The sequence below is a fragment of the Triturus cristatus genome, chromosome 2_2, assembly GCF_964204655.1.
Source record: "Triturus cristatus chromosome 2_2, aTriCri1.1, whole genome shotgun sequence".
Taxonomy (NCBI): Eukaryota; Metazoa; Chordata; class Amphibia; order Caudata; family Salamandridae; genus Triturus; species Triturus cristatus.
The window spans coordinates 24,087,582-24,100,416 of record NC_140582.1 but is presented as its reverse complement, the minus strand read 5'-3'; the positions used below and the strand labels follow the sequence as shown (position 1 = coordinate 24,100,416).

Sequence of the window (12,835 nt, the reverse complement as noted above, 5' to 3'; positions counted from 1 at the left end):
GAGGAAAATTCCCTCCAAGCTGACACGGGGTCCTGCATGCTGAATCTTCGACACGCAGTGGTCTGACATCCCTTGCGGGTGTCATCCTCCAAGCAGAGACGGGCTCCTTCTCTCAACAATCAGGTGAGGGGAATTGTTCTTTCCTAGGAGTTTCTTGGCTACATACACAAGCATATACATGCTACACATATAGATCTAGGCTAGGTACATTGAGGCAAATTACTTGGGCGAGCATTTTTTGGAATATGCAAGTGCTACTGTTTTTATCTCAACTGCTTATGTTCATCTTATCTGAAAGAAACACGTTAGTTAGGTTCCTCACCTTAGAATATCCCCAGGCGTCCGGCTGGATCCGCAAAGATGTTTTGTAGCAATACCCCTTGCGCGTCGCTAGGCGTCTGCGGCTCCGCGTCCGTCGTTGGCGTCGTGCGCCGGAATGACGTCGTCGGAGTACTTAGACGCCGCCCTCGCGCGCTGACGTCAGTTCTTCTTTTTTCCGCGCCAGACAGCGCCGATCCGGGAAGAGCTTACCCCTTAGTCAATTTTTGACTAAACTTTTTTGACTTTTTGGTCTTCTGTCGACTCCACTCTGGTGCCGGTAGGATGCCCGGGTTTAAAGCCTGTGACTCCTGTCATAGACTGATGTCTGTGACTGACCACCATCGCCGGTGCCTTTACTGCCTGGGGGCCGACCACGACGCGGAGTCGTGCCCAGATTGTCAGGCCTTGACCTCGAAGGCTAAGCGGGAGCGGTCCCGTAAGCTTCTCGAGCTTCGGCACTCCGCTCCGCGCCGCTCACTGTCCCGGTCCAGGAGGAGGTCCAAGGACCGGTCGCGGAGCCGCCATCATCGCTCGTCGGGCTCGAAGTCTTTGGGTAAGTCGAAGCGATCTAAGAAGTCGCCGGTCGCGCGACTCGGCCGAGGGTCAGGGTGGTCCCACCCCCGCGGCTCCGTCGGAGCCGCAGGAGCCGCATCCGTCCCCATACCCGCCGGTCCCTGGGACTGACGTGACTCCGGCGGAGGTCAGTGCCTTCCTCTCGGCCATGAGGGGCCTGGCTCCGCCGTCGACGCCAGCCGGCGCGACCTCGCATGCCGGCGGCTCCGGCCCCGGCGCCAACTTTGGTCCCGACGCCGCAGGTCCCCGAGGGATCCAGGCCTGGATCTCTGCCGGTGCCGGTCGACCTCACGACGCCTCCTCCGCATGCGCCAACACCGGTGCCGTCTCCGGACGACGCCGTTCCCCGGTTTAGCCCCTGTCCGGGCCCGGCGCCGGTGCGGTGCCGCTTGACGCCGCACCCGACGCCGATGGATGAGCGTTTAATCTACTGCCCGGCTCCGATCATTCCTCCTGTTTATCAGGAATCGGATGACGGGGGCGACTGGGAGGGGTCTGAGGACCCTCTGGCCATACAGGGCCAACTTTCACAGGACTGGGCAGATGAACTGGGGGATGCCAGTGGTCTGGACACTTCCCCGGACGCTGGTTTCATCTCTCCTCCGACTGTGGCCTCGGAGGAAGGTGCAGCTTTTTCAGTGGTGCTGCGCAAGGCGGCCGCAGCCCTGGGGCTCGAGCTTCCTGCTGTGGCCGTGAGGACTAACGTCCTCACAGAGGTGCTTCAACCGTCAGCAAGCTCCACTGAGCCTCTGCTGCAGTTCGATGAGGCCCTCATAGACGTTCTGCAGGGCACTTGGTCCAATTCCTCCACAGTTCCTCCTGTGGATCGGAACGTGGCCCGGCGCCACCGCCCTGCTCCGGGCGACCCCAGTTTCCTGTCCCAATACCCCACCCCCGAGAGTCTGGTTATCCAGGCCTCCACTTCCCAATCCTCCTTCCCGTCCGCCCCTCCGGATCGGGAATCCAAGAGGCTCGAACAGTTCGGAAAGAAGCTGTTCTCTTCCCTGAGTTTGGGCCTGCGGTCTTTTAACACCGCTTGCATCTTGGACCGTTTCTCCCACTCTCTGTGGGATACGGTGGAGGACGTACTGTCCCTGTGTCCGGAGGAGGCCCGGACACGTCTCTTCCAGGCGCATGCTGATGGGCGAGATGCAGCACGACATGCCATACGGTGTGGACTAGACACCACGGACTCGCTGGGTATGGCGATTTCCACCACGGTGGCGCTCCGGCGCCACGCCTGGCTTCAGTCCACGTCTTTTTCGGGGGATGTCCAGAGTTCCCTCATGGATATGCCCTTTGATGGCACTCGCCTTTTTGGTGAGAAGGCGGATAGTGCGCTGGCTCGTTTTAAGGACTCCCGGGCTACGGCCAGGTCCTTGGGTCTCTCTACCCCACGGCCGCAAACTTCCGCCTTTCGTCCCTTTCGTGGCCAAGGAAGGGGCGCCTCCTCACGTCTGCCTAGCCACCGGCCGCAGACCCAACCTGCACGCGGTCACGGACGTGGATTCCACCGTGGCGGTACAGGAGGACAACCTGCCGGTCAGTCCACGTACACCCCGGCAGCATCCGCCTCAAAGCCCTCCTAGTCCGAGCTTTCAGGCCCATTCCACGCCAGTGGGCGGCAGAGTTCGGCATCACCTGCTCCACTGGCGATCCATCACTTCGGACAGGTGGGTGCTGCAAATCGTCCGAAGGGGCTACTCCCTCCCCTTCGAGATGACCCCTCCAGCCATGCCACCGTATATCGGAGGATCATTTGAATCTTCTGCGGGAGGAAGTTACTGTCCACTTGGCCAAAGAGGCAGTCGAGCGCGTTCCTGGTCCAGAAGTAGGCCGTGGTTGCTATTCCTACTACTTTCTGGTTCCCAAGAAGGGCAAAGGGGGCCTACGCCCTATCTTGGACCTCAGGAGCGTCAATGCCTTACTCCGGAAGGAACGGTTCAAGATGCTAACTTTAGCTCAGGTTCTGGCTGCCCTCGACCCTGGAGACTGGATGGTAGCGTTGGACTTGCAGGACGTCCTGCCGGCCCACCGACGTTACCTGCGGTTCACGGTGGGTCAGGAGCACTTTCAGTTCACCGTGCTCCCCTTCGGCCTCACCAGTGCCCCATCGGGTGTTCACGAAAGTGATGGCAGTGGTAGCAGCTCATCTGCGCAGATCGGGGGTTCTAGTCTTCCCCTATCTCTACGACTGGCTGTTGAAGGCGGGCTCGCCCAAGCAAGTCGTCTCCCACCTCCAGACTACGGCCGACCTCCTGCATTTGCTGGGGTTCTCCATCAACGTGCCGAAGTCACACCTGAGTCCCTCCCAGAAGCTCCTCTTCATCGGAGCGGTTCTCGATTCGGCGCAGTTCCGGGCTTATCCTCCGGAACAGCGGGTCCGGGATATTCAGGCTCTGATTCCCATCTTCCGGCCTCTATCCTGGGTTTCGGTCAGGTTGGTGCTGCGGCTTCTGGGGCTGATGGCCTCCTGCATCCTGTTGGTGCATTACGCCAGGTGGCGAATGCGGGCTCTGCAGTGGGACCTGAAGTTTGTGTTCCCAGCATCGAGGCAACCTGTCCGACCATGTCTTGATCTCGGAGGGCACTGCGAAACAGTTGCAGTGGTGGCTCATGGACCACGAATGGGTCAGGGGCAGATGCCTCTCCCTACCCCAACCGGAGCACGTAGTAGTGACGGACGTGTCCCTCCTGGGATGGGGGGACCATATGGGAGAGGCGGAGATCAGAGGCCTCTGGTCTCCAGCGGAGTCTCAACTCCATATCAACCTGTTGGAGCTGAGAGCGATCCGGCTTGCACTGAAAGCCTTCCTTCCCTCTGTGCAGGTGTTCACTGACAACACCACCGCCATGTGGTATTGCAACAAACAGGGTGGGGTGGGGTAGTGGACCCTTTGTCAGGAGGCTGTGCGCCTCTGGACATGGCTGGAACACCAGGGCATCATCCTGGTGGTTCAACATCTGGTGGGCTCTCTGAACACCAGAGCGGACGAACTCAGCCGCCGGTGCATGATGGATCACGAATGGCGTCTGAACTCGGACGTGGCGCAAGGTCTCTTTCTGCAGTGGGGAGAGCCTTGGTTAGATCGATTCGCCACCGAAGAGAACGCGCAATGTCAGCAGTTCTGCGTGTTGGAATTTCCAAGGCGGCACTCGCTCGGAGACGCTTTTCGTCACGAGTGGAGTTGCGGTCTGTTGTACGCCTTTCTGCCTATACCACTTCTTCTTCAGCACTCTGGGCAGATCAGGCGTGACCGGGCCCAAGTCATCTTAGTGGCTCCGGATTGGGCACAAAGGTACTGGTATCCCGAGCTACTCCGTATGTCCATCGATCCTCCGATACGACTGCCTCTTCAGGAGGACCTTCTGTCGCAGCAGCAGGGGACGGTCCTCCACCCGAACCTGTCCAGTCTCCACCTCCATGCGTGGAGATTGAGCGGCGACAGTTAATGCCATTTGACTTGCCTCCTGAAGTCTGTGATGTGATTCTGGCAGCCAGGCGTCCCTCCACAAAATCGGTATACGCCTGCAGGTGGAACAAATTTGTGGCATGGTGCACAGCAGAGGCTGTGGATCCCCTTTCCGCCCCTCTTTCTGAGGTTCTACTCTTTCTTCTTTCTTTGGCCCAGCAGGGCTCTGCTCTGGGCACCTTGAAAGGTTATCTTTCTGCAATCTCTGCTTTCTTACGGCTTCCTGATCAGCCTTCTCTTATCAAGTCCCCTGTTGTTTCGCGCTTTCTTAAAAGCATTACTCACATGTTTCCTCCTGTCCCCTTGGTAATGCCTCAGTGGGATTTGAATCTTGTCTTGACCTTTCTGATGTGCGCTTCCTTTGAGCCCCTTCACAATTGTCCACTTCGTCTTCTGACTCTTAAGACTGCTTTCCTGGTTGCTATCACCTCGGCTAGACTGGTGAGTGAGCTCCAGGCTCTGTCATCTAAGCCTACCTTTCTTTCTGTTCATCCGGACAAGGTTGTCCTCTGGACTCGTCCTTCTTTTCTTCCGAAAGTGGTGACCCCCTTTCACATCGGGCAATCGGTCACTTTGCCCACCATCTTTCCGCATCCTTTGAAAGAGGAAGAGAGGCTCCACCGTCTGGACCCAAAACGTGCGCTGTCCTTTTATTTAGACCGCACCAGACAGTTCCGGGTGGACGACCAACTTTTTGTTGGATACGTAGGTGCCAAGAACGGGAGAGCCGTACACAAACGGACCATCTCACGGTGGGTCGTCTTGTGTATAAAAGTTTGTTACTCCTTGGCGAAAAAGGACCCTCCTGTTGGGCTGAGAGCCCATTCCACCCGGGCCACGGCGGCGACTAGTGCCCTGGGACGGGGAGTTCCCTTGCAGGACATCTGTCAGGCGGCGACGTGGGCCTCACTGCACACGTTCGCCAAGCACTATTGCCTGGACAGCCAAGTCTGGAGAGATGGCTTCTTTGGCCGTTCTGTTCTCCAGGACATTCCTGGTGTGATCTTGGTTCGCAGACCCTCCACCGGGGTTGGTATTGCTGGGGTATCTATTCTAAGGTGAGGAATCTAACTAACGTGTTTCTTTCCGATGAACAAGTTACTTACCTTCGGTAACGATGTATCTGTAAGAAACATTAGTTAGTTAGATTCCTCACCGGCCCACCCATCCTCCCCGCTCTGCGAACCGACATCTATGGTTAAGGTCATCCTGTTCAGGGCCCTAGACTTTTTGGCACCAGTGTCGGTCTCTTGCATGGCTCTGCTTTCCTGCCGCGGAATGCTATGTACAAGAACAGACGTCGGCGCGCGAGGGCGGCATCTAATTACTCCGACGTCATTCCGGCGCACGACGCCAACGACGGACGCGGAGCCGCAGACGATGCCTCGCGACGCGCAAGGGGTATTGCTACAAAAAATCTTTCCGGATCAAGCCTGACGCCTGGGGATATTCTAAGGTGAGGAATCTAACTAATGTTTCTTACAGATACATCGTTACCGAAGGTAAGTAACTTGTTCAGTATTAGCACTATGGTAGAAATGTATCTATTATTTACTATATTGGTACTAGCAATCTCTCTTGTATGCTTCTGTCTCCTGTTTGTTAAAGCAAATGTTTTACACAAGACTGACGCTGGACCAATAAATACTTATTGAAATGTCCTAATCGCCCTCCTGTGTATTTTCTGAGAATAAGTGAGCATGAGTGATTAGTACTGTACTGTTTTCCACAATCCCTGAGGAATCGGGGTTGTCATGTTCAGTGGCTGCCAGAAACTACTTACACCACTGTAAGATACAGGGGGGGTGGTAGTGGCACTGTAGAGCTAGCTGGTATGACAGCTGACCTATCCTGTGGGGGTGTCCAGAAGCGGTTGCGACACCATGCCCTCAGTTTAGGGCATCCAAAACGTGCAGATCCTGGGGATTCCTAGGAACTACACAACACATCCTCATGCTTCCATACCCTGAAGATGATGAGGAATATTTTCAAATGGCTCCTAATCAGCACGCGTGAAACTATCACACACACCATCACAAGCAAGCTGGACCTCTAACACCCTGTATGCCGAGATTAACAAAATACTCAGAACTCTGCAGCCATAATCACTCTCAACCTCCCATGCCGCAATTACCTCACACTACACCTGAACGAGCTGCACCATCTCCCCGTTCACAATCACATCTCCTGTCACAAACCTTCCAGACGCCGCCGTTCGTCGGGACTCCTACTTGCAAAAAGCCAACGCGTATGGAAACCAGATCCGGCGGTTGAGCCTTCTCCTATATCACTCCTAAAGCATGGGACGCCCTGCCACTACACATCAGATCCTCCTCCTCACTTCCTCACTTCTTGAATTCTGCAAGCAGCTGAAGGCCTAGCATTATGAATAGTCCTACAAGGCCCTAGATTTGGCTAAACTCCCATCTGCTCAGTGCCAGAATATCTTCCTGACTGATAGTGCACACTACAAATCTGCATAACATAATATAACTCCATTTGAAGTTGAACCTCAGAGTAAAGATGTTGAGCAGTGCAAGACTTACACTGGAAGGTCATGTGGGGTGAGAGATCCAGAAGTCAGTAAAACATTTAGCAGTAATAATTGTCTAGCCATTTCTTTTACTTAAGAGAACAGGTTCTCTCTTTGAGGCTCTGTTTGAGTTCCACATCCACCCCCTCCTGAGAGGTTGAGAGTTGACTGTAGGGTAACAAATCCCCTAAAAATTTTCTCCCTGTTGTTTCCTTTCATTGCCCCTCATTTTTCAGTCTATGCATGCTGAACCTGCTGTGGGGGTGGTACCTCGTCATGGTGGTATGTCCTTTGCAAGGCCCACCAAGCAGAATTACACTGACTCTGCCACAGCTCTGCCAACACTCTTGTGACCTCTAGCTCAAATAAAAGGGGACGTAGTGAGCTGGAGGAGTCCAAGCTCTTCTGATCTGACTGCCGTCAAATTAATTTCTTCTGGGGCCATTGTTCTCATGCCCAAGTAAAGATTCTCCACCCAAATAAGATGAGCCCACTTCTGATCCCTTGTAGGAGACCCAATGAAGGCCAAAGTCACTGCAGCTTACTAATTGACCTGTTGAGCACCAAGCCTCTCAAGATTGTTTGCTTCTTATGTGGTGAATGCCAGCTGTTGCCATGGCATTCCCAATGTCAAGCTGTTATGGGCTCTACGGCTGTCGTACAGCGAGGCCATGGGATGTGATTGCGGTCCTCATAATCGTTTAGTCATCTTCACAGGCGTATCAGAGACCTTAGGCCTCCCTATACCGCGTAGCAGAGCAGATGCTTCCATTGGCTGCAGCAGGAATCTTTCAGTTCTTCCTCCCTCAGATCCATGCAATCCTGTTCTTTTTCTAGCCAGCATCATCCTCTGACAAGGGCACCTCCAGTATCCATCCTCCGCAAACAGTCCGCACCTTCCTTCGAGGTGTGCCTGAGGCAAAACTTCTCTTGGCAAACTGGCAGGTAGTTTCTGTACCATACTTAAATTAAGTTTTCAGACAATTGGTGTATTCCAAAGGGGCAGCTCCGGTTTTGGGCAGTCCCATGCCTTTGCTTATTCCTCTGAGTAGTATAATTTGCTGTTGGTTTGTGTTTTCTGTATGTCTCTTTAGTATCAGCTTTCAGCATTTACCCACTTTTGTGTATTCCTCCCATACTGATCTAGTCCTAGTCTTTGTCTTGCAAGGTCAGTAGAAAGATGGGGTGGTTTTGGAATATTCCTGTCAGAAGAGATTCACAACAAAGGTACAAAAGGCTTCCCCAACTTAACTGCTGCTTAACCTGTTATGAGAAACACCTCTGGAAATCAATGAAGCAGCAAGGATCATATGCTGTCTCTACTCTACAAGAGACACTCTGCTTCCTAGCCCACACGCTTTCATATCTTTGACCTGCCAAGCAGTGTGTGCTAAAGTTGTGTGGAGATCTCTGGCGTGTCTGCTCCCTTGGTTCTTGTTTCCTTCAAACCTGCATGACTTTGCATGTGACCAAACAACTTCTCTTCAGCTTTGAGTTGGGAGAACATGCCTTCTGCCCCATTCCCCCAACTTATGCTTTCAAGGTCCAGAGGCAACCTGTGACTACTGAACAGATTGTTGGTGGACACACTCAGTTTTTTATGGTGGTTGAAGGCTGTGTACTCTTACGCTACAGACCTTAGCTAAGCCTCCCTTTGTGTGTGTGATTACCCTGAGAGCTTTGTTAGACAGTAAGTCTTACTCAGTGAAGCCCTGTGGACCCGGGTTACTAGCCACTCAATCGTATGCAAAAGGAATGACATTTTATTTAAAAGGTTGGATAAAACAAAGGCCTGGGAACAGATATGATCTCCCAGTAGCACCATTGTGAGCATGTGGTTAATTGATTCCTTTATAGGAAAAGGCTTTGGGCTGCCTAGTCGTTTCAAAGGCTAGGCGCCCTTCCTTTTCCCATGCACCTGTCTGACTGTCACAATGTATCTCTTTGTCTAGGTCAGACTTATGCAATCTAAAAATCTAAACCCCACTCTGGACCAAAGTCAGAAAACATTGTGTGTTCTTTGGGACCGTAGTCGGTGCCCCCTTGTCAGGAATGAATTTTATGGTGCCCCAGCTATGGTAATGGCCATGAGTGGGCAACAGAATCCCAAAGGACACGTTGGCTATGGAACTGGCCTGTGATGGTGACCTTGTTGTGTTATTCATTTTTGTGAAGCACAACATTCATCTTAGCTTATCGACGCTATAGATAAAACACAACTCCATGAACTTATAAAATGGAGGTAAAAAAGAAAACGAAAAAAAACCTGCTATGCCCCAGTCAACAATTGTAAAGTATAATCTTCCATTTAGTGCAAAAAGCTGGAGGTGAGGGAAAGCTCATAGATTTATCGGAGGGTTATTCCATGCCTTTGTTGTAGTCACAGAAGATGCCGTATCCCCAGAAGTTTCATTCTTCATCTTTGGATTTGCAGCAACTATTGGTTGATTTGTCACAAAGGACGCTGTGGCTTATAGCAAATTTGGCTGTGATGATATCCGGGAAAGCTTGATGGTTTTTTCCAGTGGACAGTAATACAAGACTTAAACGAGATGTGTTCTCTGCCCAGATTGCCTTGACTGTTTTTCATTGTTTGCATAAAACCTACCCATTCAGCATGTTTTAATTCTATTGCATTTTTTTGCTAGATCTGTCCCTTACCCCAGGAAGTCAGCCCATAGAACTTGTGGTGCAATAACTATCTAACATAACAATTTCTCTTGAGGAAGTGTCCCGTCCATAGAATGCACAGAATTTTTAACTACCATTGTTTATTATTGGACATAAGCGCAATGTTAAGAATTAGAACTGCTTCCCGATATAAAACCGATACAGAGTTGATACTTTAAAATGTTATAATTGCAGTATGAACTTTTATCAACTGTAAGAGAGGTAAGTTACTGGCAAAGGAGTGCACTGGGGACAACAGTGAGAGCTGGTGTTCCAAATTTTTGTTTGTTAATGTCTATAAAGTTCGCAATTCATTTTTCTCTCAATATTCCTAGTGTCCACTCCTCTGGAAACACGTATTGTCCCCTTTGTTTCTCGATATAACCACTTAGCAGAGATTTTCCTGTTGTAGGTAAATGTCCTGCGATTCTATGGAATTAAGTCCACAGCATCCAGTTTTTTAGATTCTAGATTAAACGTGTTAGAAAGTGTTAGGAAACTGCCCCTACATTTTCAGATATACCATATAATTCATGTTGGGTAACTGTGAAATAACGTGGAGGGCTCCATTTTCACCATTTGTTTTTCTTTAGTTTGTTAACGGTGGAAAACAGACAGTGGTAATAACAGCCCTGTACTGGGTTGCTACGGTCTAAAATATTTTTTCCAATTTGTATTTGCCGTCTTTTCCATGCAGTATTCCGCATTTAGTGAGGCTACCTATATTTGCAAAATAATGTTGTTTATTTACGAAATTGGAACCATGCCATAGATTTACAGCCTTTTCACGGGTACATTTAAGTGGCCTTGTAGATTACATTCCCTTCATTAGACTAAGCCCTTTTCATGATTCACCGGATTTACTTTGTTTTAATAATTAAATTTTTTGCAATCCCTTTTGTGTAGGTTGAATGACCCAAAGATGTCGGAAGCTGAGCGTCAATCGTTGGAAAGTGAACGGGCAGACCACAGTTTATTTGTTCAAGAGCTTCTCCTGTCTACATTAATGCGTGACGAAAGTTCCTCTTCAGATGAAGATGAACGAGGGGAATATGCAGATTTTGGTGCTATGGGCTGTGTAGAAATTATGCCTTTAGATGTTGCGTTAGAAAATCTAAATTTGAAAGAGAGTACTAACGGAAATGAGCCTCCGCCACCACCGCTTTGACGTCCCACTTTGCAGACAATGTCCTCTGTGCTGTAACTGCCAACGAAAGTGGACAACTATATCTTTGGGTTTGTTTTGGTGATTGTAATTTCAGGTCTGTCACTCGTTACATTGTGTACATTCAAAAGAAAGAGAAAAAACATATGATAATCAAATCCACTTAACTCGTTGTTTCTTATACAAGGTAAATGTAGGTAGCAGAGATCCGTGTCTGCTTCCTGTAATTTGACACGCATAAAGCTCTCCTAATATTCTACATTCGAACTGAAGATAAAAAAACTTAAACAATCTAATACAGCTGCTGTGTGTGTTTATGAATATTATTAAATAAAACTGCTTGGATGGTTTACCTTAACTACTGCATGAGGATTTTTGCAGCGTGCATGAGTTTTAGTAACCTTGTCATTTAAAGATACAAGGAGTACAACTATGAATCCCAAAGCTTTCTTGAATGTTATTCTAAAGCTACATAGGTAAATTGCAAACCGGCATTTACAAGCAGTTTGTACAAACGTTTGCTTTTGAATACTTTGTAACAGCTATTGTTCTGGTATTTACACTGCTGAAATCCACGTTGACAGTGAAGTACTCGTTGACGGTGACTTGCTGTCATTTCTCGGGGGTAGCTCTTTCTCTTTGTGACGTTGTCACTCTGTTTAACATTCACATTATATTCCATCTTTTTATTACTTTTTAGATCTTTGTAAATGATACCTCAGCAAAGCTATTGTTATACACGGTAGAATTTTTCTCTGAAACCAAATTCTGTTTCTTTCAAGTTTTTCCTTTTAGTTTTTTCAACAGTTTTCAGCAATTGATCTTGTTCTATTCTAATGCCAATTGAGTCATTCATTCATGAATTTGCTGTTTCAAATAGGTAACCCTGGCTTCTGTTTTATTAGTTTTAAAAGCCTTCATATTGTCCATCATATTTTGAGTTTTTATTTATGCATTTGACTCATTCGTAGTGCATAGTGACTTGCCCATATCGGGAGAGCTTGGGAATTTTAATTTTCCTGACACATTGAGAATATTACAGATGGATTCTTAATGCTTCTTTTAGCACCTTTTATTTATTGTTTTACATCTGGCTAATACTTTGACACAAAAAGCAAAATCCATTTTATTGGAATCATGTCACCTACATGCCTATACTATATGTATAAAAGTGTACAGAGGGGTTGGTGGGAGGGTGGGGGTTACGTTGCATATAGTATTTCATTATGGCCCCAAGAAGGGTTAGGTTTTTTTCTTTGAAGTTAAGGATTAGATTGTAAAGACAACAAAAGTGCCCACTGCAAAGCAAGGATTGTGATAATCATGTCTTGTCTGCTTTTCACCTCTATTGCACCACAGTTTTCTGTGTAAAACATGTTGCGATCCTGTTCAAGTGAGTGTGTGTTTGTGCGCGCGCACGCATCAGCTGACATTTACGTGAATATATGTAATGTAATTAAACTCCATATAATTTCCCTCACCTTCCCCCGATGGATACACGCATAACCTTTTACCGATTCTGCAGTCTAAATAATTTTTACACAGTACCTAGATTTATTTAAGATTCTCCATTAAAAGAAAATGTAAGGAAAATGTTATTGCAGTACTCTGCTCATTCTAGCTGTTGATCCCTGAGCATTTTCGTTTTTTGCGGATTTTGGAGGGGTGAATTTGATCATTAAGTATTTTTAGGAGCTATTTTCAAACGGTTGTGTTTACAAACACACATTCTGCACATTACATGAGATACACAGTTCAATAAAGCATTTTCAAGACTCTTGCTCGGTTGAGTTTGTTTGTGTTGGCATATTATACTGACCTGGTAAGGCTCACGAAAACAAATATGTTCTTATTACAGTTTCAATAGGAATATATAGTAAGGTTGTTAATTTGTTCCATCCCATTCTCACAAACTGAATCGTCCTCCAATTAAGAGGCTCAATCCAGAATGGAATGGTGCTCCAGAAAACTCATATTCTGTTCCTCCCAAGGTCCTGTGAAGCAAATATCAGTAATGGCCAAAAAGCCATTATTCAGTACTGTCAGATAAAGTAAATCTTTTCAACATAACCTGGATAAAATAACCTTTATTTATTTTGC

At 48.6% G+C, this 12,835-nt stretch overlaps 1 protein-coding gene across 1 annotated transcript in view; it reads left to right on the top strand.

Annotated features, from left to right (window-relative positions):
* KCMF1 (potassium channel modulatory factor 1) overlaps positions 1 to 12,515 on the top strand; it is a 254,961-nt gene extending 242,446 nt beyond the window's left edge. The window contains exon 7 of the mRNA XM_085640951.1: positions 10,477 to 12,515. Within this exon, the coding sequence (XP_085497077.1) occupies positions 10,477 to 10,738 (262 nt within the window). The 3' untranslated portion in view covers positions 10,739 to 12,515. The remainder of the gene's footprint in view (positions 1 to 10,476) is intronic.
* Positions 12,516 to 12,835: the final 320 nt, after the last annotated feature.